Below are 24,265 nucleotides of genomic sequence, written 5' to 3' on the forward strand. Positions count from 1 at the left end.
ATATAAAATTAATTTGTATTTAAATTTTAGTTTCTGATCCTATGCATATATTTTCCTTACTTTTCCTAGTTAATCTTTAACTCACTCCTATTGTCTATATTATTTGATAAAATGACAGACAATCAAGATTACTTCAATTAAGATTCGAGGAGAATAGTATGGGAATGCCGCCGGGACAGTAACCTGCAGCTCCAACTTCAGGGAACAGGGCTGAATGAACGCGACACGCGATTCACAGCCAGCCTGCTTCCGGCCGGGCGTTCCTACACTACATCTACATCTACAAGATTTCTTCTGGTGTATAAGCCTGTGCCTGGTGGTTAATCTTTACTTTATGGACCGTCGATTTTTGGGGTGCGGAGGGGGGGAGGGGGGAGGGGGGGAGAGGGCAACCCTCAGTCCAAACCCCATGGCGCGGAACCCCATGGTTATGGAGATATCCATGGTTAAAGTTTGTATGGAATTACTATGAAATAAGGGAATACAGCATAATTTCAAGGGGGAGGGGGTGAGGGGTGAGGGGGGGCGCGCTTCGCCCGAAGGCCCGCTTCGTCACCCCTGAGGTCGCGAGCTGACGAGACCATAGCTCGCTTGTGGACGTCGCCGGCTCGCTACGCTCGCCACCTCCCCCCCCTGCGCTTCGCTATTTGGTCTCGGTCGCTCGCTGACCTCGGGGCTACTCCGCGAGCCTTCGACCTCAGCGGTGAAGCTGTTGGATCTGGGTAGCTCCGGCGCTGCGGAAGAGCAGCCCTTCCGCCCTCGCGTGACAAAGCACGCTCACTACACTCGGCTCTGCAGCTTCGGCTTACTGGTCGCCTTCGGCGACCAGCCTCAGCCGCTCGCCTCGCTCGTTCCCGCGCTCCGTCACGGCGGGCGAGGGCTGCCCTCCCTCCGCGCCTCCGTTTTTGGAATTGCTCTCTAGGGGTAGGACAGACAAGCCCACGTGGATAGTGGGGTGCTCTGATTCGGTTTTAAGTGACCTTGAGATTCTGGTGACCAAAGATTTTGGTGACCTTGAGATTCTGGTGACCTTGAGATTCTGGAGACCAAAAATTTTGGTGACCTTGAGATTTTGGTGATTATAAATTGCGTGACCTTGAGATTTTGGTGACCTTGAGGATGGTGGTGTGGTATAAAAGGTAATATAAATTTACACAAAACGGCACCTTTCGACATCTGCTATGACATTACTCCTTTATTTCATAGTAATTTCATACAAACTTTAACCATGGATATCTCCATAACCATGGGGTTCCGCGCCATGGGGGTTGGACTGGGGGGTAGCCCTTTGCACCCTCTACCCCCCCATACCCAACACTCCCTCCAAATCGACGGTCCATAAAGTAAAGATTAGCCAAAAACAAGTTTAAGCAAATATCTATCATGTGTAATTTCATACTATGAAATGTCATTTTAGTCTACCGAATAAAAAAATTGTCTTTAATCACACCTTTATAACTGCGCTTAATTACGTACATTTTTTTGCAATTCACTCACTCCTTACTTAATTCAGTCAACCTAACTGGCATCCTAACTAGGATCTTAAAGAATTTGTTTCTATTCTACGCTCATGGACAAATTAAGAGGAAGTTGTGAGTATAGTTAGTTCAGTCAGACTCTTACTCAACACAGTTATACAATTTAGAATTGGAGATTAAGAATTAAATAAAATGAAGCGATTAAAGACTTGCATAAACGAATTATTAGATAACTAGCATTTACAAACATTTTTGCATGTTGGTTTTATGTCGACTGAATACTGATGCTAAAACTGTATTACAACCTAATTGTAAAATATTCTGGCAAATAAACATTTCTATTATGTATATTCTATTCAAAAAATAAGTCAGTTCAGTATAGATAATACTAGAACAGATTAAATTATTTTCAGAAAATATTTTAATTTGTTATTATTTCGAGTAGTCACACTACTATATAAATTATAAACTGAAATAAATGTCATATACTAAACTCGCTAACTCGGTATCACCTGAGATGATCCAGTTAGAAGGTCAAACCATACTGTTCTACCTTAGAGGTGGCCAGGGGCGCCATAAGCCTTCAGTATGAAGTGCATATACTTGGAAAAATTCGACCTATGCCGCTGTCCTCTGGTGGCCGAGAGGTAACAGGCACCTGCCACAATAGCAGAGGATGCTGGTTCGATTCCAGCCTGGGGCACCAGAGGCTTGGGTCACTTTTTCTTAGTATATGACATTTATTTTAGTTTACAGTTCAGTATCTATATAAATTCACAAATTACTGATTTGTAAATCATGAAGGTAAGGAATGTGGTCAAGGGCACTTGATTAAAACTATCTGTTTAACTGCCTTAACTTGCGTGTTTAACCAGTATGGTTATTTGCATATAATTTGTGTTTATACAAGTTTTTATACATTTAATGCCTAAACAGGTTTGTTGTATTATAAAACTTATAAATTCGTTTTAATAGTCCTTTTTGAGTGAATAGTTGTTTATTTTAATAGTGTTATTCAATACTCAGGTTTTATATCTAGGTTAATTCTCATACCAAATAATACCTATAACTTCAGTAATAATGACACCTCTGTATAACAACAATTTGTGTGTATTTTGATAAAAAATGATGTGTCAAAACAACACAGTTTCCTGTAATTTATATAGCAATCTGCTTCATTTTATTTCACCAGATATACTGCTTCGGGTTCAAAGAATTGTTTTTCAAGGATTTCTAGTTAGAAATAAGCTATTCTATGTTTCAACAACATTCTGTTTTAAGATACTTAGGAAGACATCTCTATGGACATTTGCTTTGTTATTTAATACACAAGTCGCGTTTTCTGTGTTAACAATTGGAATATAAGAGACATACAGTTACAATAGACCAAGACTACTTACAGCCATAACCATTTCGAATGGGAACTTGTGAACCCTCACAGGAGACACGAATTCCTGCACCATGTTTATGTTTTCTTGATAATTCGTTCAACAAATAACAGACATTAGTCTAGTCCAGTTTACACAATCATGCAGTAAACAGTACGGTTAATGAAAACACTCGTGCGTTACAGAACTCCTTTCACTCCCGACATCGCATAACAAAATAAACGAGCGTCAAGCGCAGCGGACGCGACGAGCTCGAGACCGAAACAAGAATGGCTGGATTGGTGAACTTGAAAATTCTATCTCTATACTACCATCTATGATCGAAACGAAACCAATTGAAGTGTACCGCACTGAAATTAGCCGCAAATGGAAAATTGTCAATTTGACAAGTACAGGCTAGTGTTGCTAGTAAACAAATATATACCTTGTTTTTAATTGAAAATTGAATACCTATAATTTTGCCAATAATCGTTATCCCTTGATTATTCCATTCGAGGAAAGGAAAACCAATACAATAGCCTTTATTTTTGAGTTAATTAGTAACAAATTAGTAGAAGGATAATTCTACTAATTTGTGACTAATTAACTCAAGGTGCAGGGCCTGCTGCTCAAAAGTCGGCCCTACACATTGGCAGTACCGTCTTTACCATAAGGGCGCACGGGGCCCGTGCCTAGGGCCCCCAAAGACAGACAGTAACAGTACATTTGATTACCTATAATAAATAGAATATCACAGTAGAAAAATGTTATTTTAATTAGCTTTCTTTACTTTCCAAAAGGGCCCCAAATTCTTATGTGCCCAGGGGCCCCAGCATAGTACCACCGCCCCCCCTGCACATTGGTATAGGTACATAAATCTGCTGTCCGAACACTTGAGTCCAACATAATTATAGTGCCAATTACTGAACATTTAGTAAAAGTCAGTCAAATTCATTCTGTAATACAAATTACTTGAAAATAAAAATTAATTCGTTGGCGCTGTCGCCGCTGTCGGTGATCCTCAATGATGCTGATGCTTCACCGTGCGTTACAGATACACATAATCGATTAGTTATATAATCGAATCGAATCGAATGCATCTTCCCAAAATTATAAGAATTCGTGTCAAAGTTACTAAGAAAAGCATGTAAACGGTGCTGCCAGTAATAATTGTAATTTGATGCAAACGCAAATTCAATTTTCAAAACCAAAAAAGAATATTTTAGACCCTCGAACCTAGAGATATTTCTGTTTCTGCTTCTGAGAAAAGAATATCTTCATTTGAGTATAACGTTATGTTATTTATAATAAAATAATACAAGGAAGAAGAATTCATTTTATCCACGTTATTCGTTGCTAACTTCAAGACAGTGAGTAAGCAAGCGGTCCATCTTCTGACGAAGCGCGAATGTCGCTCTCAATAGTTTGAAGGCTAATTTTCCTGATTGTCTTGGTAAAAGCAAAGCAAAATTCTGGCAAAATTGTGCGCGTTCGTGCCCGATGTCTAGTGCTGAAGTCGCCGATAATTCCGTTGACCCCCCGGCGAAAAAGCGGAAGCTAAATACAGGAGAATCCCGTTCCAATTCTTCAGCAATGGCGAACAATGGAACGCGCATGGAAGATGAAATCGACGAGAGCCTGTATTCCAGGCAGCTATACGTGCTGGGCCACGATGCTATGCGTCGGATGGCAAATTCCGACGTTTTAATATCGGGTTTGGGAGGCCTGGGCGTGGAAGTCGCAAAAAATGTGATTCTCGGCGGTGTGAAGTCGGTGACTCTTCACGATGACCGTAACTGTACAATCTCGGATTTATCTTCTCAGTTCTATTTGTCGGAGGCTACGATAGGTCAGAACCGTGCGACAGCCTCTGTCGAGCAGCTAGCCGAGTTAAATCACTATGTGCCGACCACGGCGTACACGGGTGCACTTACGGAAGAGTTTCTCCAAAAGTTCAGTGTGGTGGTTCTCACTAGCGCTTCCTGGGCTGAACAGGAGCGTGTAGCGGCAATTACTCACGCTAATAATATCGCGCTGATTATCGCGGACACGAGGGGCCTGTTTTCTAGAGTGTTCTGTGATTTTGGTGAAGAGTTTACAGTTCGCGATGTGAACGGTGAGAACCCGGTGTCGGCGATGATTGCCGCCATCACGAACGACCAGCAGGCGGTGGTCACTTGTCTGGACGACACACGTCATGGACTGGAAGATGGGGACTATGTCACTTTCAGCGAGGTTAGTTCTATTTTTAACACAACTTGTAACAATCACAAATAAGAATGACAATATAAAGCATGTAATTTATTGATTTGTAAATCCTATTTTACTTATGATTGTTGCTCAATATTAATCAATCTAAATAATTGTCAACAGGTCCAAGGCATGACAGAATTGAATGGTTGCGAGCCCCGCCAGATCAAAGTCCTGGGTCCATACACCTTCAACATCGGAGACACTACAGGCTTCTCCAAATATGAGCGAGGCGGCGTCGTCACTCAAGTCAAGATGCCCAAGAAACTAGCCTTTAAATCCTTAAAAGAGTCCTTCAAGAACCCGGAGTTTGTTATTACGGACTTTGGGAAGTTCGACTATCCGCAGCAGTTGCACTTTGCGTTTGCTGCACTCTACAAGTTTGAGAATAATGAGGGTAGACTGCCGAGGCCCTGGAGTAATGCTGACACTGCCAAGTTCATGGAGTACTTGAAGGGCATTTTGGCAGATCCCGAGTACAAGCATGGGGAATTGGAAATCAATAGTGAGCTTATGGAGATATTCTGCAAGGTAGGTTTTTTTTATATTATTCAGTCTCATAAGGCTCACAGTCCTACATGTAGTAGTTAGTTCGGTGAAATTTAAACTATTTTCAGTCAGAAAAGTTGCATTTTTGTTTAGAAATTTTGAAACAAAGCAAAATCAACTCTTCCATACATTATAGCAGGGGTCACCAAATGGAGACCACCAACCTATTTTATTTTTTTTGTTTATTTAATAAACTTAAGAAGAAACGGACTGCAATGGTCCTTTTATTTTAAGAACCGGACCCCTGAAGAAACTTAATGGCCCCTGCATTATAGGTTCAAACACTGGCAATTTTTGATTATTTTTTAATGGCTGGGTCTTAGGAGGATTTTTTAGAAACCCTTATAGGTGCCTATCCATCTGTCCATAGTTCTTAGTATTAAAAATCTCTAATTTGGCATAATATATGTTCCATAAACCACCATTTCAAGCTAACGTAATCGTTTAGAAACAAACATGTAGTGGTAAGAGCCAAATTCTTAGGCTACCTTCGCAGTTATTTTTTTTTTTCAACCCCATAGTGTGGAAATGAAGAATCATTGAAAATCAATACCGAGCTTATGGATACATTTTGCAAGGTATGATTTGATTTCAGACTTCTTATAGATAACCTTACATAGGTCTTATTGTAGTCTAGTAGTTTAAATAATACCCACAAAGTAGTAAAAAAAAACTTTAAAAGTACCCAAACCAGATTCTTAACCCCATAGTGTGGAGTGTTTTCGGATAGGTATTTAAGGATGTCTAAAAACCATTTGATGGTGTAATATATTTACAATTTGCAACACTGATGATTTTTACAAATTATTACATATAGTTGGTCAAACCAGTTTTTCAGTCAGTAAGAACCAGGAAAACTATACTCATCCTTTTCTTTTGGGTGCTAGTACTAGTATAAGACAGTTAGTATGATTCTCTGTCTATGTTTGAAATGAGACAGTCCTTTGACAAACTATAAGCTGTTTTTAGGGTTCCGTACCCAAAGGGTAAAAACGGGACCCTGTTACTAAGACTCCGCTGCCCGTCCGTCCGTCCGTCTGTCACCAGGCTGTATCTCACGAACCGTGATAGCTAGACAGTTGAAATTTTCACAGATGATGTATTTCTGTTGCCGCTATAACAACAAATACTAAAAACAGATTAAAATAAAGATTTAAGTGGGGCTCCCATACAACAAACGTGATTTTTGACCGAAGTTAAGCAACGTCGGGCGGGGTCAGTACTTGGATGGGTGACCGTTTTTTTGCTTGTTTTGCTCTATTTTTTGTTGATGGTGCGGAACCCTCCGTGCGCGAGTCCGACTCGCACTTGGCCGGTTTTTTTTCTCAAAATACTACGTACTATAAATAGTGCTGGTGTAGTAACACAGAATAAATAATAGTACTAAGTACAGAAGACTCGTTCTCTAACAAAACGCGTCTGTTACGATCAGCAAAGATATGGCCGCTAGGTGGCGACAGCGGCACGCGCGGCTTATGGCTTTCCCCAAAATTGGGGCGGAACGGATGTACTTTTAGCTACCTGTAGCAAAGCGATGAAATCGCGGAGTAAGACACGCCTGGTAGTAATAAATATTGTAGCGCCCCATATTGGTATACCCTTCTCCAATTGAGGGGGGATTTAAATCATCTCGAGGCACAGGTAAGGTAAGGTGGGAGCAGTGTGGCTTTATTTGCCGTTCATAAGCGCATTGATATGCCTACTTGAATAAACTATCTTTTATCTTTTTTATCTTATCTTTATTTAATACAGAAAATTAATCATGCAAGTTAGTTAGCAAAGGCCTGTAATTAAGGCTATGCTGGTGTAATTATTGTACAAGGTCTCAACCATTGAAAACAGGTACAGGCAAAAGAAGCACTACATTTAAATATGACATTGACGATTAGTAAATGCACTAAAGCATTGCGACAAAGTATTTTATATGAGGTAGATTTAATACTAGCTAATGGATGTTTTTGTCAATTCCAGTTTTAGGGACTTATAGGCAATACATGAACTATATATTAAACTTTTTAAACACATAAGGTTCTGCAGAAATTTGAAAGACAAAATAGAATTGATGTATAAGTTGAACAATGTTTTGCAAATCAATAATCTCCAAAAATCTGTTGCTAGCCAGATGGTAGGGAATATTTGTGAAACCAAATGAGGCGATACTAGATTTTTTTGTAATGTAGACTATGAATTATGTATCATAGTTTCCATGTATTTATACAAAATAAAAAATAAGCATTTTACAATTCTAAATTTCTATCAGTTACCAACAGATACAAAATGTAATAGTTTTAGGTATAGACATTTTTATAACTTTGATTTAAATTAAACTGTCACGATTTTTACACATTATTATTTACGGAAACGGTTTCTTCGAAACCACGGGGCAACTACCGTCCTGAGAAACGTCGGAGGTAATTTCAAATTATGTAATTATCGGTGTTGGCCGAAACGTTAATGCAATTGAAAATGTTGGCCATTAACCACTATAAATTGAACCTAAAGCCGGCCACACACACTAGGTTATAACCGATGGTTATGCCTGCACAGTTTACTTGTGCAGGCATAACTGAACGTGTGTATGACATGACTCCTGCGCAAGCAAAATTGAAAATATGAAAATTTATATTTTTTGCCGCTCGGTTGTGCTTGCGCACTTCGCTTGCGCAGGCATAACTGAACGTGTGTGGCTGGCAGGCTTAATAGGCTTCAGTCATCCAGTGATTGCAGAGGGAATAGGTCGCATGTCACTGCGCAACAATGTCGTCTCGCAAACGAAATGAGAAGAATTTAAGGGATTATTAGTAGATTTTTATGGTTCCGTAGTTCCGTACCCAAAGGGTAAAACGGGACCCTATTACTAAAAGACTACAATCCGTCCGTCCGTCTGTCACTAGGCTGTATCTCATGAACCATGCTAGTTAGACAGTTGAAATGTTCACAAATGATGTATTTCTGTTGCCGCTAGTACAACAAATACTAAAAAACCGGCCAAGTGCGAGTCGGAGTCCCATACAACACATGATTTTTTTGCCGTTTTTATAGATAATGGTACGGTACCCTTCGTGCGCGAGTCCGACTCGCACTTGGCCAGTTTTATTATTTTTTAAGTGTGGAGTGGATTCATGGTTTGTATGCGTGTGTGGCTGACGAAATATAAACCTAATAGCGCTATTGCGTCTACGTCAACGACTGCTACCGGTGCCATGATGGTTTGAACTGAGAGTTTGTGCAGGTTTGTCGTTACGTGTGTGTGCCCTATGAAACTCGGTCGTGCCTGTTGGTTTTGCTTGCACAAGCAAAACCGACACGCAAAACCTAGTGTGTGTGGCCGGCTTTAAACCGTAACGGACGATTACAGTTTACGGTTCAATTTATAGTGGATAATGGCCAACACTGGTAATTATACGCAATTAAGTACCGCCTTCGTAAATAATACATTTTAAACTAATAATTTATACGTTCTGTCTGCGTTTGAAGTAGCTAAGTCGGTGAAGTGTTTATAACTTATACTCACATGTTACTTAGAAATAAAGTCATGCCAAGACCAACCTACCTGCTTGGTTGCTCATGCGGCTCATTGCACAAGATGTAAATATAAAAAATACAATTTTACTTTCATAAATCATAAGTCGTGAATATAAGTAAGTAAACGGAGGAGTACATGAACTTGACCTTGTTTCACCCCAAAAATCACTATATATCGGTTATGCAAACATGCCGAATTATTACTCAGCTGCCCTTTATGAAGGCACTATGTATGTACATGTATCGCTGCTATGCCGCATGGAATTTGGTCCATGTTTCCCCTCTTGCGAAGGGGTGAACTTCTAAAAATATAATCTTTTTTGTACTTGCCAAAAACGGTTCATTACTTTAGCTATGAGAAGGTAACAGATAGATACTTGTATGGTTATAAAATTAATATGAATCTATATGATCCACTCAATACTAATGAAATAGTGTCTCAACATAAGACTGCAGATCTATATAATGTTGTTGCGCGATTACGACAGCGTGGGATGATGTGATGATGATGATTTGGTAAAAACATGTCCATCCTCGGGTCTCAAACTATCTCAATTTTAATTAAATCGGTTCAGCGGTTTAAGCGTGAAGAGATATCTGTTGATAGATAGACAAAAAGTTATTTTCGCATTTATAATATTAGTAGGGATTAACGCTAAAACAAACATACATATTTACAGGTCTCCGCTGGTGACCTAAACCCGATGAACGCTGCCATCGGCGGCGTAGTTGCCCAGGAGGTGATGAAGGCTTGCTCCGGCAAGTTCCACCCCATCGTCCAATGGCTATATCTGGACGCCATCGAGTGTTTGCCTAAGGACCGCTCTGGCCTGACCGAGGAGACTTGCAAACCGACTGGCTCGAGATATGATGGACAGGTTGCTGTGTTTGGACGGGACTTCCAGAAGAAATTGGGATCGTTGAAATACTTCGTTGTTGGTAAGTGTGAATTGAATACCTACCTATACCTATTCTATCTACTGCTATAAATGCTGAAAATCTGGCCATGGATTTTGAAACCTTTTTAGGTTCCACCCCATCTTTAATGCCAATGCCAATGGTATTTGGATGTTGCTATTTTAGTAACTATTTTAGTAAATTATTTTGTGCACCAATAAAGTAAGTCTTCATGTGAAGAAGAAGAATTTTAGTAACCGTAATGTTTTCAAGTAAGGTGTAAGTTGTATTTGCTAAATTGTGCCAATGATGTGAGATTTAAGTGACAATTTTTTATATGAATAACTATAAGGGTTAGTTGGTTTTTGACCGACTACTACGGTACACACACAACAGAGGTGAATATGTTACGAGATACACGATGTTTGTTCCACCAAAACTTAACAAAGAAATTAACTACAATAAAATTTAAGAATACCAAAATGCTCCAACACTGATTTTCCATTGTCTAACTAATCAAAACTTAAAATTTATACTGACTTACTTACTAGACTTTCAAGATAATTGATAGATTTTTGACTTTCAATGAAGCCCTCAAATATCATTGAAGTATGCGTGACTAGACTAGATCGATACAGCCGTTGAGCCGTGGCACCGTGTTTAAAATATGCAAGGATTGAGCGACAGCGGTTAAACGACGGTTTTTATTCACCTACTTTTTATTGACGTATTTATAACACGGTCTATTCAATCGAAACATTTTTTTGTTTACCAATTTACGCCAAAGTTAGGTAGTAAATACTATAATGATTGTAAAACATTGTATTAAACTGAAATGTGTCATTATCTATTTCAAAACCATTTCGAGATAGGCTTGTTAAAAAGTTTCTTTAATGCCAAATGTTAAATTATTTTTTAACTTTCGTGATTTTAATATATCCCACAAACATTTCACCTGTTATATTGGCGGCTAAGACTCGCTAGCTTATACTGTAAAAAAAAACATTCCATCTTCCCACAGATCGTAAAATGTGACAAAGCAAAGATACTCTAATTAAATGTTACCTTAACAACAAAACTTCCGTGAGACACAGCGTTTTTAAAATATGAAATATGGGTCACTCACGTATTCACCCGTTGATACGTGAGTGACTCGTTTTAATATATATTTCAATGTTATCTTCTTGTGAATGCTCTTCTATCAGTGATGGACGTCATCAAAACAAACTGGCGATTTGCTATGTTTGATTTACGGTTAAAGATTCTTTATTTTCATAAGAATTACAAATTCACTTACATGAGATTTAAGTAATCAATATAACATACCGTGTGAATAATGTTATATTACTTTTTTAAACATAAAGATAAAATAAAGAAAGGCGGCTTTTACTTTCAGTATAAAATACCACAAACTGGCATGAGCTTTGCTTGCCTTCATAAGGATATCAATCTCATTCGTATCTTTTCGGAAATGCACTTTTATTTTTAAGCCGTTTCGACTTTTCGGAGTTTTCGGTGCATAGTATCGGTTGTGACTAAATACCTACAATAAATCAATAAAAGCAATACATAACTCGGTTTATAATTTTTATATATCCACTGTAGCAAAAAATCCTCGAATAATGAAGGATTTGTTGTAAATTCATTATTGGTAATAGGTACACCACAATCATAAAGCAAGTAATAATATTATCATTAGCCACCATAATCATTGACCGATAAGTATCATCGATGTTACCCGATAGGTATTGTAACACAAAAAGGCCCTAACTCCATCGTATCTGTATTAGCAGCTAGATATTTCGTGGCTAGACGTAACGGCCTTGGCGATTTATAAATATACGATCAATGAAAGGTGAATGGCGGGTACAGCTGCATATTTCGGTGGCATTTGGTTCCTGATCTGATCAATTTAGGAACAGACAAAATAAGCCTTTGCGAAGAGTGCGTGTTCAACTGGTCACCAAGTCGCCATGCAAATTTATTTTTGAAATGCCACGACGCAAGTATTTTATACTACAATAAGCAATTTTTGACTAGTCACCGTTGACCACGAACGCTGTAAAGAGTTCGAAACGTCGGGATGTAGTATAAATTCAATATACGCGATATAATCCGTTTTAATAGTTTTATTTCATGAGTGCAGGTCGTAAACATGGACGCAACATCGCGCTCTATACAAAATGAGTACAATCTGCGTTTTATAGGAATAGGCTAAATATGATCACACGATTTCTGGACGACCCTAACATGGTTTGATACCTAATATCATTGCGCGTTACCCGATTGCGTAAAGAATAATAAAATTGTTTCGTTATGCTTTACACCGCGAAAATTACAATATCTAAATCCTTAAACTAATTTCACCTAAAGATCTTGGACGAGTAGGATAGGAATACCATCCTTAGTCCCATCTGAGTTTAAGGGCTGTTGGTTGAGCTACTAAGGCTATTTGAGTTATTCATATCTAACATTTGAACATAAAGCAAGAATTTACCTATGTATATCGCTACCGCAAATCGTAACGCGTGAAACCTTACGCCGTTGCACTTGCTCGGTTTATATAATCCTATTTGCGGCTAATGTTATGATTACGATTTCTCAATCGTTTCATTCTGAACACGTAGCCTTGATTATGTAATATAAGTATTAATGTATGGACCTTTTATTTTAATATTAAAATCGAATACCGACAACTACGTCAAGTAAGTCTGTTACGTGTGTAATTTTTTTTTGTTACTGATTTATTCTTTTTTTTTTTTTTTTCAAAATGGCGGTGCCATACATTTTCAAGTTTCAGTTTCAAGCTAATCTCGCCTCGTGAGATCTACAGCTCACAGAGGCACTAGTGTATTAATTTTGTATGATGTCCGCCAGGCGCCGGCGCTATTGGCTGCGAGCTGCTCAAGAACTTCGCGATGATCGGTGTTGGCGCGGACGGGGGCCGCGTCACCGTCACCGACATGGACCTCATCGAGAAGAGCAACCTCAACCGCCAGTTCCTGTTCCGCCCCTACGACGTGCAGAAACCCAAGTCCAGCACTGCGGCTAGGGTGAGTACCTAGTGTTGCGAGCTGTTGAACAACTTCGCGATGATCGGTGTTGGCGCGGACGGGGGCCGCGTCACCGTCACCGACATGGACCTCATCGAGAAGAGCAACCTCAACCGCCAGTTCCTGTTCCGCCCCTACGACGTGCAGAAACCCAAGTCCAGCACTGCGGCTAGGGTGAGTACCTAGTGTTGCGAGCTGTTGAACAACTTCGCGATGATCGGTGTTGGCGCGGACGGGGGCCGCGTCACCGTCACCGACATGGACCTCATCGAGAAGAGCAACCTCAATCGCCAGTTCCTGTTCCGCCCCTACGACGTGCAGAAACCCAAGTCCAGTACTGCGGCTAGGGTGAGTACTACTACTCAAGGCACGGAAAAACGCCCGTAATTCTGAATACGTACCCTGTTCCGTACAACACAGACTTCTTTATACCAATGTCAACGATTAAATATGCCCCGATGACATCCGTACTCCGTAGACCGTAAAAACATTTTAGACTCTTAAATGGATCCTAAATTATGATCTGTTTTCAAAATGACGGGCGGTTTTCCGAGCCTTGGTGAGTAGCGTCTGCTTAGTGAAAAAGCCTCTTTATAGGGCCCGAGAGGGTCTGCCATCTTGTGCAGTGTGAAAAATTAAACTGTACCTGCATTGACACGGAACCCTTATAGCAGTGGTTCCTAACCTGGGGGTAATTACCCCCGTGGGGGTAAAACTGGTATTTAACGGGGGTAATAAGCTAACCTAATATAACAATACAACAAACGTACACGTTTTATTTTTTATTACCATTGGGAGGAGGGGTAAAATCAGATTCCCTAGTTAGTCATAGGGGTGACCGGACTGAAAAGGTTAGGAACCACTGCCTTATAGGATCACTCGTGCGTCTGTCTGTCCGACCATTTCCGCACAGACTAGGTTATTATTTTGCACACAACTGTACCTTCATGTTTCCAGACGAATATAATAACCCAATCTTTATTTCCAGGTGATCAAACGCATGAACCCATCAATGAACGTGCTCGCCCAAGAGAACCGAGTGTGCCCCGAGACCGAGTCTGTGTACGACGACCACTTCTTCGAGGAGTTGGACGGCGTGGCCAACGCCCTGGACAATGTGGACGCGCGCATATACATGGACAGGCGCTGTGTGTATTACAGAAAGCCGTTGCTTGAGAGCGGCACGCTTGGGACTAAGGGCAATACACAGGTAACTATCTAAGCGCCACTTGCACCATTCCACTAACCCGGGGTTAACCGGTTAAACCTGGAGTTACCATGGTTACCAGTACAATTTGACAATGGGTTGACGGTTTAACCGCTTAACCCCGGATAAGTGGGATGGTGCAAGAGGGCCTAACCAGTGGGGTGGGGTTAGGCAATACCAGTGGGGAGACACTCCTGACTTCGGACAAACTCGGCTCCGTTCGGCTCAGCTTTGCTCCGAGCAATTAGTGTTGACACAACTTGACATCCCTTTGCGTGCACGACCACAGATAATGGCTTGAATTTTGACAACCCTAAATAGCCGAAAGGGATAGTGCCATAAGTTAGCAAGGGATATCATGACTCGACCTTGAATCACTGTCAAACTTGGTTTTGTAGGAAGTGTCCTTTCTGTACGGAGTACTATTACTTATTCTATGGCAATACGCAGGGCAATAATTATCGAAAGTTGTATTCCACTTGTCCAATATCTTGGGCCAATGTGCATTGCGTCTCACTCTCTCACTAAGCAAAATGTGAGATGCATATATGACACCGTAAGATTGTGAACCCGTCAGTTTATAATCAAACGTAGGTTAGGTTAGATTACAATCTCCCTACCGTCAGTTTATAATGTAACTAGCGAGATTATAATATGACGAGTGTTTACAATTTTACGGTGACACATATACACATTGTGACAGGTGGAATGCCACCCAAAGCTAGGTCTTCGGCTCAGACTGAAAGTTTATCTAGAAAAAATTTGAAGAGTTGGATGGTGGAACTAGTCCTTCTCACACCTTTCTAATCTGTTGTTATTTCAGGTTGTCGTGCCCTTCCTGACCGAGTCCTACAGCTCGTCCCAAGACCCCCCGGAGAAGAGCATCCCGATCTGCACCCTGAAGAACTTCCCCAACGCCATCGAGCACACGCTGCAGTGGGCTCGTGACGAGTTCGAGGGTCTGTTCCGGCAGGCGGCCGAACATGCTGCCCAGGTCAGTACCAAATTTGCAAACTCCTAATGCCCACTTGCACCATCCCACTAACCCAGGGTTAAGCGGTTAAACCCTTAACGTAATGTCAAATTGTACTGGTAACCATGGTAACTCCTGATTTAACCGGTTAATCCCGGATTGGTGAAATGGTGCAAGTGGCGCTAAGTTTAGCAACTTTCTTCCATCCATAATCGCAAGTTTGTTTAGGTAACTTTTAAATTAGAAAGCATAATAATATGTCGCCACGTCACCGAAGTGTCAAAACTGAAATTGAACTTTATGCATGTGCACAGAGGTCTATGTTGCTCTGTGGTATGTGACCGATTAATCCGTCTTTGGCGTTGGACCTACGGTGCTGATATATCCGTCATTGGCATCCAAAAGGTCAACGCCGCTCCAATATTATTGCGGTGCTATGCAACGTAAGCGCCAACGTCCATAAGGTACCTTTTCTCGTGGAACGTCACATATACTGCAATGGGCTCTTGCCGAGTTTGCCAGCCAAATATCGACCGGTTTTCTTGCGACATTTCGGATTCGGACGCGGTATCGCGGGAGCCGAGGGGCTAATATATTAGTAATTTGGCAACATTCTTAACTTGTGATCTTCCTACAATAAATAAACAATATAGGACATTCTTACACAGATTAAGTCCCACAATAAGCTCTAGAAGGCTTGTGTTGTGGGTACTCAGACAACGATATATGTATTTAATACTTGCGACCCGCCCCGACTTCGCACGGGTTAACAAATTATACATAAACCTTCCTCTTGAATCACTCTACCTATTAAAAAACCTAAGCATACAGGGACAGACAGACAGCGAAAAGTGACTTTGTTTTACACTATGTAGTGATATACAAATACATAGAAAACACCCATGACTCAGGAATATAATATATACTTGGTCAACCAGATCTTGACAGTAGAAAAAGGCGGCAAATTTGAAAAATGTAGGCGCGAAGGGATATCGTCCCATAGAAAATTTGAATTTCGCGCCTTTTTTTACTGACAAGATTTGGTTGACCAGCTATATCAGGAATATACAATAGTTTTATTTGTTTTCAGTACTTGGCCGATCCTCACTGGGAGGAGCGGACTCTGAAGCTGCCGGGCAGCCAGCCTCTAGAGGCTATCGAGAGCGTCAAGGTGAGTCCCTACTACGTTTATATAGGGTTGTACGTTAGTTTTCGTCCACTTGACGAAATTTGAATATAAACATAAAGTTAAATATAAAGTTAAGTAGTAGTGTTTTCTTTTATAATTTTAGGATAGTTTTTGCTCGTTATTATTTATTGTTCTTGCTGTGCTCACTTATTTTGGGTGGCATTTCTATACAAAGCCTACCACTTTTATTGTAATCATGTATTGAATGTCGTCTGTAAAGTGTGCCTTATAAAAAAATAAAAAATAAAAAATAAAATAAAAAACCTGCATTGCTGCACGAATTTGGACTTATTGTAATCCTTATTGTCTAATGTCTAAACAATACTCGTATATTATCTATCGACATAAAAATGATATTTCGCAAGTAGCGACATGGATTCCAATGCCAATTAGCACGTAAGGTTTATCTGTAAGTGCTGATTTATTGAACCGAATAAATGAAATGAAAATGAAATTCTTCAAGAAGCGGGTATTTAGGGTTCTCAAAGGTCGGCAACGCTTAAGTGTCTCCTGTGATGTTGCTTATCCATGGGCGACGATGACCGCTTCCCATCAGGCGGATCGTCTGCTAACTATCACAGAAAAAGCGGCCAAGTGCGAGTCGGACTCGCCCATGAAGGGTTCCGTATTTAGGCGATTTATGACGTATAAAAAAAACTACTTACTAGATCTCGTTCAAACCAATTTTCGGTGGAAGTTTACATGGTAATGTACATCATATATTTTTTTTAGTTTTATCATTCTCTTATTTTAGAAGTTACAGGGGGGGGGGACACATTTTATTTATTTATTTATTTTATTTAAACTTTATTGCACAAAATATATACAACAATGTACAAATGGCGGACTTAATGCCAAATGGCATTCTCTACCAGTCAACCATAGGGCCAAACAGAGATACCTTCAATTCAATTCAATTCAATCAATCAATTCAATTCTTCAATTTTACCACTTTGGAAGTGTCTCTCGCGCAAACTATTCAGTTTAGAAAAAAATGATATTAGAAACCTCAATATCATTTTTGAAGACCTATCCATAGATACCCCACACGTATGGGTTTGATGAAAAAAAATTTTTGAGTTTCAGTTCGAAGTATGGGGAACCCCAAAAATTTATTGTTTTTTTTCTATTTTTGTGTGAAAATCTTAATGCGGTTCACAGAATGCATCTACTTACCAAGTTTCAACAGTATAGTTCTTATAGTTTCGGAGAAAAGTGGCTGTGACATACGGACGGACAGACAGACATGACGAATCTATAAGGGTTCCGTTTTTTGCCATTTACCCTAAAAAAGTAGCAAAAAAATGTTTTTTTTTTTTTTCAGAACGCCATAAACGACCGGCCGCTCACGTTCGCGGACTGCGTGACTTGGGCGCGGCTGCACTTTGAGGCGCAGTACGCGAACCAGATCAAGCAGCTACTGTACAACTTCCCGCCGGACCAGCAGACCACCTCCGGAGCCCCGTTCTGGTCGGGCCCGAAGCGCTGCCCCGCGCCGCTGGCGTTCGACCCGCGCGACGACCTGCACCTCGACTACGTGGCGGCCGCGGCCAACCTGCGCGCCGCCGTGTACGGCCTGCCGCGCAATACGGACAGGGAGGCCGTCGCGCAGATGGCTGTTCAAGTACCTGTGAGTATACTTTTTTTTTTTGTCGTTCAAGGAGAGGTTAACCCTTAAATACATGATTTTTCGTTTTGCCCGAAATTAATATATATATCACATAATTGTTTGCCGTTTCTAGGAAAAATGGTAAAAAAAAATATATCATCGATTTTCACTGGGAAATCAGTGTTAAAAGTTGCATAGTCTAAATCATATTTTTGGAAATATATAGCTATTAGTAAGGGGTATAGGAAAAATCTTAACTGCCAACAGAAAGGTACACTATTTGTGATGTTCCTATGATAAAATTTGTAAATATAAAATAATTACAAACCCCGAAAAATCTGCCCAAAATCACATATGAAAAATTATCAACTTCCAGGTTTTTTCAAGTTTTCCGACATTTCGTCTATAAACAAATGTAACTTTTATAAATTAAAATACTGCGTAAATTTATGTAATAATTCGGAAAATTTATTAGTTTTACTATTGAAATAATATACAAGAACAAATAGAATTTGTTTAATAATGCATAACATTTGATGTTTATGTTGTGTGTATAAATGCATCACTATGCATTTAAGGGTTAAAGAAGCTATGGCTATCTGATCTGACTGATTAATTTGTCTATATTTCTATTGTATAGTTGCTTTATATCTTTCTAATTCTTTCCAATTTTTAGTGTATTTTCCCCATTCCTTTTTGTGTAATATATGTATGTTTATCCTATACATTTTGTATGTATTTATATCCTTTATCTTTCTAGTACCTTGTTGTACATTTTGCTGCATTTGTCACCCTCTTTTCACTTTCTCCTCTCATCTACTCAAAGGTTAACTGGAAGAGATCCCTCAAAGGGATAAGTTCGCCTTTGTACTTCTTACTAATTGTATGTTATTTTTAATATGTCTTTTTGTACAATAAAGAGTTTACTACTACTACTACTTTTTAGGATTCATTCATTCTTTTTACACGACTGCCCAAAAAAAGGAGTGTATTGTAAAATTATGGCTTCAGCCCGGTGGGGCTATTTCGGCAGGATCAAGGTCGTAGGAAGGTAATACGATTGAAATTGTACGGTTAGTACAAGACAGTGTTCGGTGATTTTATTAGCTCAACTTGTAAAGCGATAGCGGACTTTACAAGAAGCACGTGGACTACCGGCCGTTGACTCTAAACTGGTATATGAAATATTACACTATAAACAATGTTCATGAGCAAAAAACAAAGGAATTAATCACGAGGCTAACTATCAAGATGGCGCTGGAACCGGAAGTCCCTACTTTTTAGGAGATAGTAGTAAATTCATCAAGATTCCCAAACTTGTTGATAAGTCACCTACAACAACGGGGTCATTGACGCTATTGACTGTTTTTGCATTTTAGCGTTGTGCGAATGAGAACTGCCACTAAAGCTTTGGATTCCTCCGAAAACGGTGCCGTCATATTACGGCCGCTATATAGCGTTGACTGACGTCACTAGAACGTTGTCTATGTAAACAAGATGGCGCGGTTTCCTAGACGGCGTTACGTTACGTTGATTGTCAACGTAACGTAAGATGACGGCCGTCATGACCTTGTCGATAGTTTCGTGAACGTTTTATTAGATAGCGGTGACGCCATTTTGGAATAAATGACACGAGATTTGAATAAATGATTCCGTACTACGATTATTTTCCTTGTCTGATGATATTTCATCCTCCAAGTGAATTATAGATGATCAAGCAAATCTTGTCAGTAGGAAAAGGCGCGAAATTCAAATTTTCTATGGGACGTTATCCCATCGCGCCTACATTTTTCAAATTTGCCGCTTTGACCTTGGTGGATGACGGTGTGTTATGACGCCGTGGTACTTTCCACATGTCGCCACCGTAAAGACGGCCGTCTTTTGCTGCCGCTATATGACGGCACCGTTTTCGGAGGAATCCAAAGCTTAATCACTGCAAAACTACCCATTCTCCATGTCATCAAAAACAAGCAAAGATATCAGAATTTTTCACGTAAAATACCTAGTATGACCGCTTTATCATGAACAAGCATTTACAAACCCTAACGTCCCTGACATGGAATTGAGTAGCAATGTCTTCAGTTGCATCGGCAACTAATTTTTAGGGTTCCGTACCCAAAGGGTAAAAACGGGACCCTATTACTAAGACTCCGCTGTCCGTCCGTCTGTCACCAGGCTGTATCTCACGAACCGTGATAGCTAGACAGTTGAAATTTTCACAGATGATGTATTTCTGTTGCCGCTATAACAACAAATACTAAAAGCGGAATAAAATAAAGATTTAAGTGGGGCTCCCATACAACAAACGTGATTTTTGACCGAAGTTAAGCAACGTCGGGCGGGGTCAGTACTTGGATGGGTGACCGTTTTTTGCTTGTTTTGCTCTATTTTTTGTTGATGGTGCGGAACCCTCCGTGCGCGAGTCCGATTCGCACGGCCGGTTTTTTTTACGTAATACTCAAATGGGCCCTTTATAGGTAGTATAGATTCGTATACCCCACTTTATTAAGCCCTGACGTGAAATTTAGTAGTAATAGGGATGATGACACATGTTGAATTTTATAACAAAATCTAGTAAAATAGATAGCAAACGAGCAATTTATCACAATAATGTGGATATTAAAATAAAATATTGAAAAATTACAAAAATACAGGACCTGAAAGTTGCAAAATTTAAGTTTTTTTTAACTTCCAAAAACGATAAAAGTAAGGGTACCATTCGATTCCTTACATTTCATCCAAAAAAATATTGTATAGCAACTATATACATAAACGCAATATTTCACCGACAAAAACGCAATTTTCTTGTTATTGTCCATACTACAAGATGGGCTTCCAGAGACCTTGACGTCACGTTCACGTTCCCTTGCCGTTTTGTATAGGGCGTTTCGCGAGTGAAGTGCGACTGTCGGCCTTTGACTACAATTTCTGACTTTTGTGTTACTTTAATGCAATGGGTCCCATATAGACATTTGATCCTAAAAACAAACCCGATCGATTGATATCATAAATGAAAATTAGTCATGTAGCCTATTTGTTCAGCTATATTATTAACGTACCTATATTATCCCTTCAGGTACCGGAATTCAGCCCCAAATCCGGCATCAAGATCGCCGTGACCGACGCGCAGCTTCAGCAGAACGACGAGCCGGACGTGGACCGCGCCAAGTCGCTCGTCAAGGAACTACCCCATCCCGCCACTCTCGGCGGCCTTAAGGTCACCCCCCTCGACTTCGAGAAGGACGACGACTCTAACTTCCACATGGACTTCATTGTAGCTGCTTCTAATCTTCGTGCGGCCAACTACAAGATCCCGCCCGCTGACCGCCATCGCTCCAAGCTCATCGCCGGCAAAATAATCCCCGCCATAGCGACCACAACTTCCGTAGTCGCCGGACTCGTCTGCCTCGAGCTCTACAAGCTCGCTCAAGGATTCAACACCCTCGAAGTCTTTAAGAACGGCTTCGTTAACTTGGCGCTTCCGTTCTTCGGATTCTCTGAACCGATCGCGGCGCCAGTCAACAAGTACTATGACAAGGAGTGGACGCTCTGGGACCGCTTCGAAGTCAAGGGCGAGGTGACTCTTCAGCAGTTCCTGGATTACTTCAAGAATGAGCACAAGCTTGAGATCACCATGCTGTCGCAGGGCGTCTGCATGCTTTATTCGTTCTTCATGCTCAAGCAGAAATGTGCAGAGAGACTGAACTTGCCTATGTCGGAGGTGGTAGCGAGCGTGTCCCGCAAGAAACTTGAGCCTCACGTACGAGCTCTAGTGTTCGAGTTGTGCTGCAATGATGAGAGCGGAGAAGACGTGGAGGTCCCGTACGTGCGGTACACGCTGCCCTAGCGCGCGAGCTTGGCGGCCGAGCGGGCGAGGCCTGCAACACGAGGCATTTAAAAGCATAATTCCCGCTTGCGATGGCGGATTTTTAAATTGAGTAAGTGGCGGCGCGTGTACATAGTGTAATAGTGTGAAGTTTTACTCGTTTGTGCTTGGACCGCGCTTGTATCTATTATAAAGTAACTTTCATATATTTATAGAACTAGTGTTCATTATTTGTGAACGTCACGGACCGCGTCTGTATTTTTTTTAAATAATTTTATGTCAACCTCAATGATTTACGTACCCCCAAATCTATCGGATATTTTTAATGTTGAAATCGGAAGGGTCTGTATATGGAAAACAATAAAAAAACAGTAAAATTTTGTTGTTTTTTTACGTCACACGCCTTGGAGAATCATTTAGTAAGAAGTTAAGAACCGACTGTCAAAAGTGATGAAAGCTATTGTAGATAAAGACATGTTTTTACAACTTTCGTAACAATAATTGCGGAAAACAAATACTGTGTCAATAATACAGTATTTTAAAGAGCTATCAAATTAAATTCTAAGAAATAATACCAATATTTGCTAATCTTATAATGGATATTGCAAATCTGCTGTAAGATAACATGGAGATGGATATGTTGGTGGTACTTTTAGGCTCCAGACAAAAAAATACAAGTTTTAGTAATTACCTTTATTACAGAATTGTTTCACAATAATATTACAAAATAATCTCACTTTTTAGGGGGTTCACAATTAAAAGGGGTTATCCAAAACCGCATACATGTCAAGTTATAAAAAGTTGCATACACTGAAGCTCATAGAAATACATTTTGGCATTATTTCCTGTTCATGTATTAAAATTACAAGATAGAAAATATTTTAACACTCCAGTATAAGAACTACATGATGTTCAAGAAATTAAAATCACCCACTGTGGTTTTAAAAAGATAGATCAAAATATATGACTAGATAATTAGTTGCATTTTAAACATAGTGAATTGAAAGTAATAAAAAATCAATTACTTGACGATAAAAGCTAAGAAATCTCATTTTAAAACCTAGAATTTTTACAAAAAAATTTAAATTACAAGATCGTGTTTTAAACAGTAGTACTTTAATTATAATTAGTCAATATGGAAAAGCGTGGCTGTTTGTTTATTGCGAATTTTATACATTTGGTACTTGCGTTGAGCCCTTTAACCATTTGAAATTCCTTTCTAGTCATTCGATTTCGAACCATAATTCTCATGTTTAATTCGCGTGTTTGTTTTGAGTATGATGGCAAGTGTCATTCAATAGAACTTGCTAACTATGTAAACAAAAGTTACTAGTCAATTGACATTCAGTGTCAATTTTAGTATGGCGGTTTGTTTACATAGTTAGCAAGTTCTATTGTATGACACTTTACAGACTAATGGCGTTATTCATAAACGGCTGCTAACTTAATCAGTTGATGATCGTCGTTTGTTCCTATCTGTTATGCCATAGAGAGGGACAAACGACGATCATCAGCTGATTAACTTAGCAGACGTTTATGAATAACGCCGTGAAGGGTTAGTGACAAATGTATGAACTCGTAATAAACACTAATCTATGTGTAAACAGGCCCCAAGGTCAGTCACACTTATTCCGCAGCCACACTATACCCCTATTGACTTTACCTAATAGTGCAATACGATTATAAAATCATTACCAAAAGCAAGCCAAAACGAATTTTGGTTTTTCCAAATTACAATTATTATTAATTTTAAGGCAATATTAGGACTAATTTTGTGATATATTGAGGAAGAGCACTTCTACAAAATATTACACATATCCAAACAGGAATAAAGTGTGTATTATTTTAAGAAATTCTCATAACATAATAAAACTACAATTCGTGCGTTAAGCTAGGCACTTAGGTTTGGAAGCTTTGCGAATGGAATAACGTTTTACAACCATACTATCAATTAAATGCAATATTAGACATCTAAGATTATGTTTTTATAATAAATAATAAATTAATAATAGACGTCGAAGATTATTGGAATACGAATAATACATATTTATACAGTTTTGCAACATAATGATTAAAGAAACTGTAATTTATTTACTTGTGATTAAAGTTCAATATTCGAATATTCATAATTTAAGAAAAATATTGTTTCGATGAGTGAAATTGAGAATAGTTCTTGCCATGTGACATTTCTTTGTGACAATGTATGTACAGTCAGCGTCAAATAGATAGTGACGGTCAAAGCCACTGAAATTTGAACCTAACTGTAGAAAAAAAGAGTTGATTTTGCGTTGTTTGAAAATACAAAGCAAAAGCGACTCTGTTCCAATTGAACATGGTTTAAA

General features: G+C 39.6%; 2 protein-coding genes across 3 annotated transcripts in view; one reads left to right on the forward strand and one right to left on the reverse strand.

The window, feature by feature from the left end:
* The window catches only part of LOC134653146 (protein real-time), an 86,074-nt gene extending 83,063 nt beyond the window's left edge, over positions 1 to 3,011 (reverse strand). For both annotated transcript variants that reach the window (XM_063508475.1, XM_063508474.1), the window contains exon 1: positions 2,879 to 3,011. In XM_063508475.1, the coding sequence (XP_063364545.1) occupies positions 2,879 to 2,941 (63 nt within the window). In that variant the 5' untranslated portion in view covers positions 2,942 to 3,011. The remainder of the gene's footprint in view (positions 1 to 2,878) is intronic.
* Positions 3,012 to 4,167: 1,156 nt separating this feature from the next.
* On the forward strand, positions 4,168 to 22,309 carry LOC134653133 (ubiquitin-like modifier-activating enzyme 1). The gene is made up of 9 exons (XM_063508441.1): positions 4,168 to 5,080; positions 5,219 to 5,626; positions 9,850 to 10,108; positions 12,944 to 13,119; positions 14,108 to 14,329; positions 15,150 to 15,320; positions 16,390 to 16,470; positions 17,813 to 18,118; positions 21,174 to 22,309. The coding sequence occupies exons 1-9, from the start codon at positions 4,346 to 4,348 to the stop codon at positions 21,942 to 21,944; spliced, it is 3,129 nt and encodes a 1,042-aa protein (XP_063364511.1). The 5' UTR covers positions 4,168 to 4,345; the 3' UTR covers positions 21,945 to 22,309.
* The last annotated feature ends 1,956 nt before the right edge of the window (positions 22,310 to 24,265 follow it).

This window comes from Cydia amplana, chromosome 12 (assembly GCF_948474715.1).
Source record: "Cydia amplana chromosome 12, ilCydAmpl1.1, whole genome shotgun sequence".
Classification (NCBI taxonomy): domain Eukaryota; kingdom Metazoa; phylum Arthropoda; class Insecta; order Lepidoptera; family Tortricidae; genus Cydia; species Cydia amplana.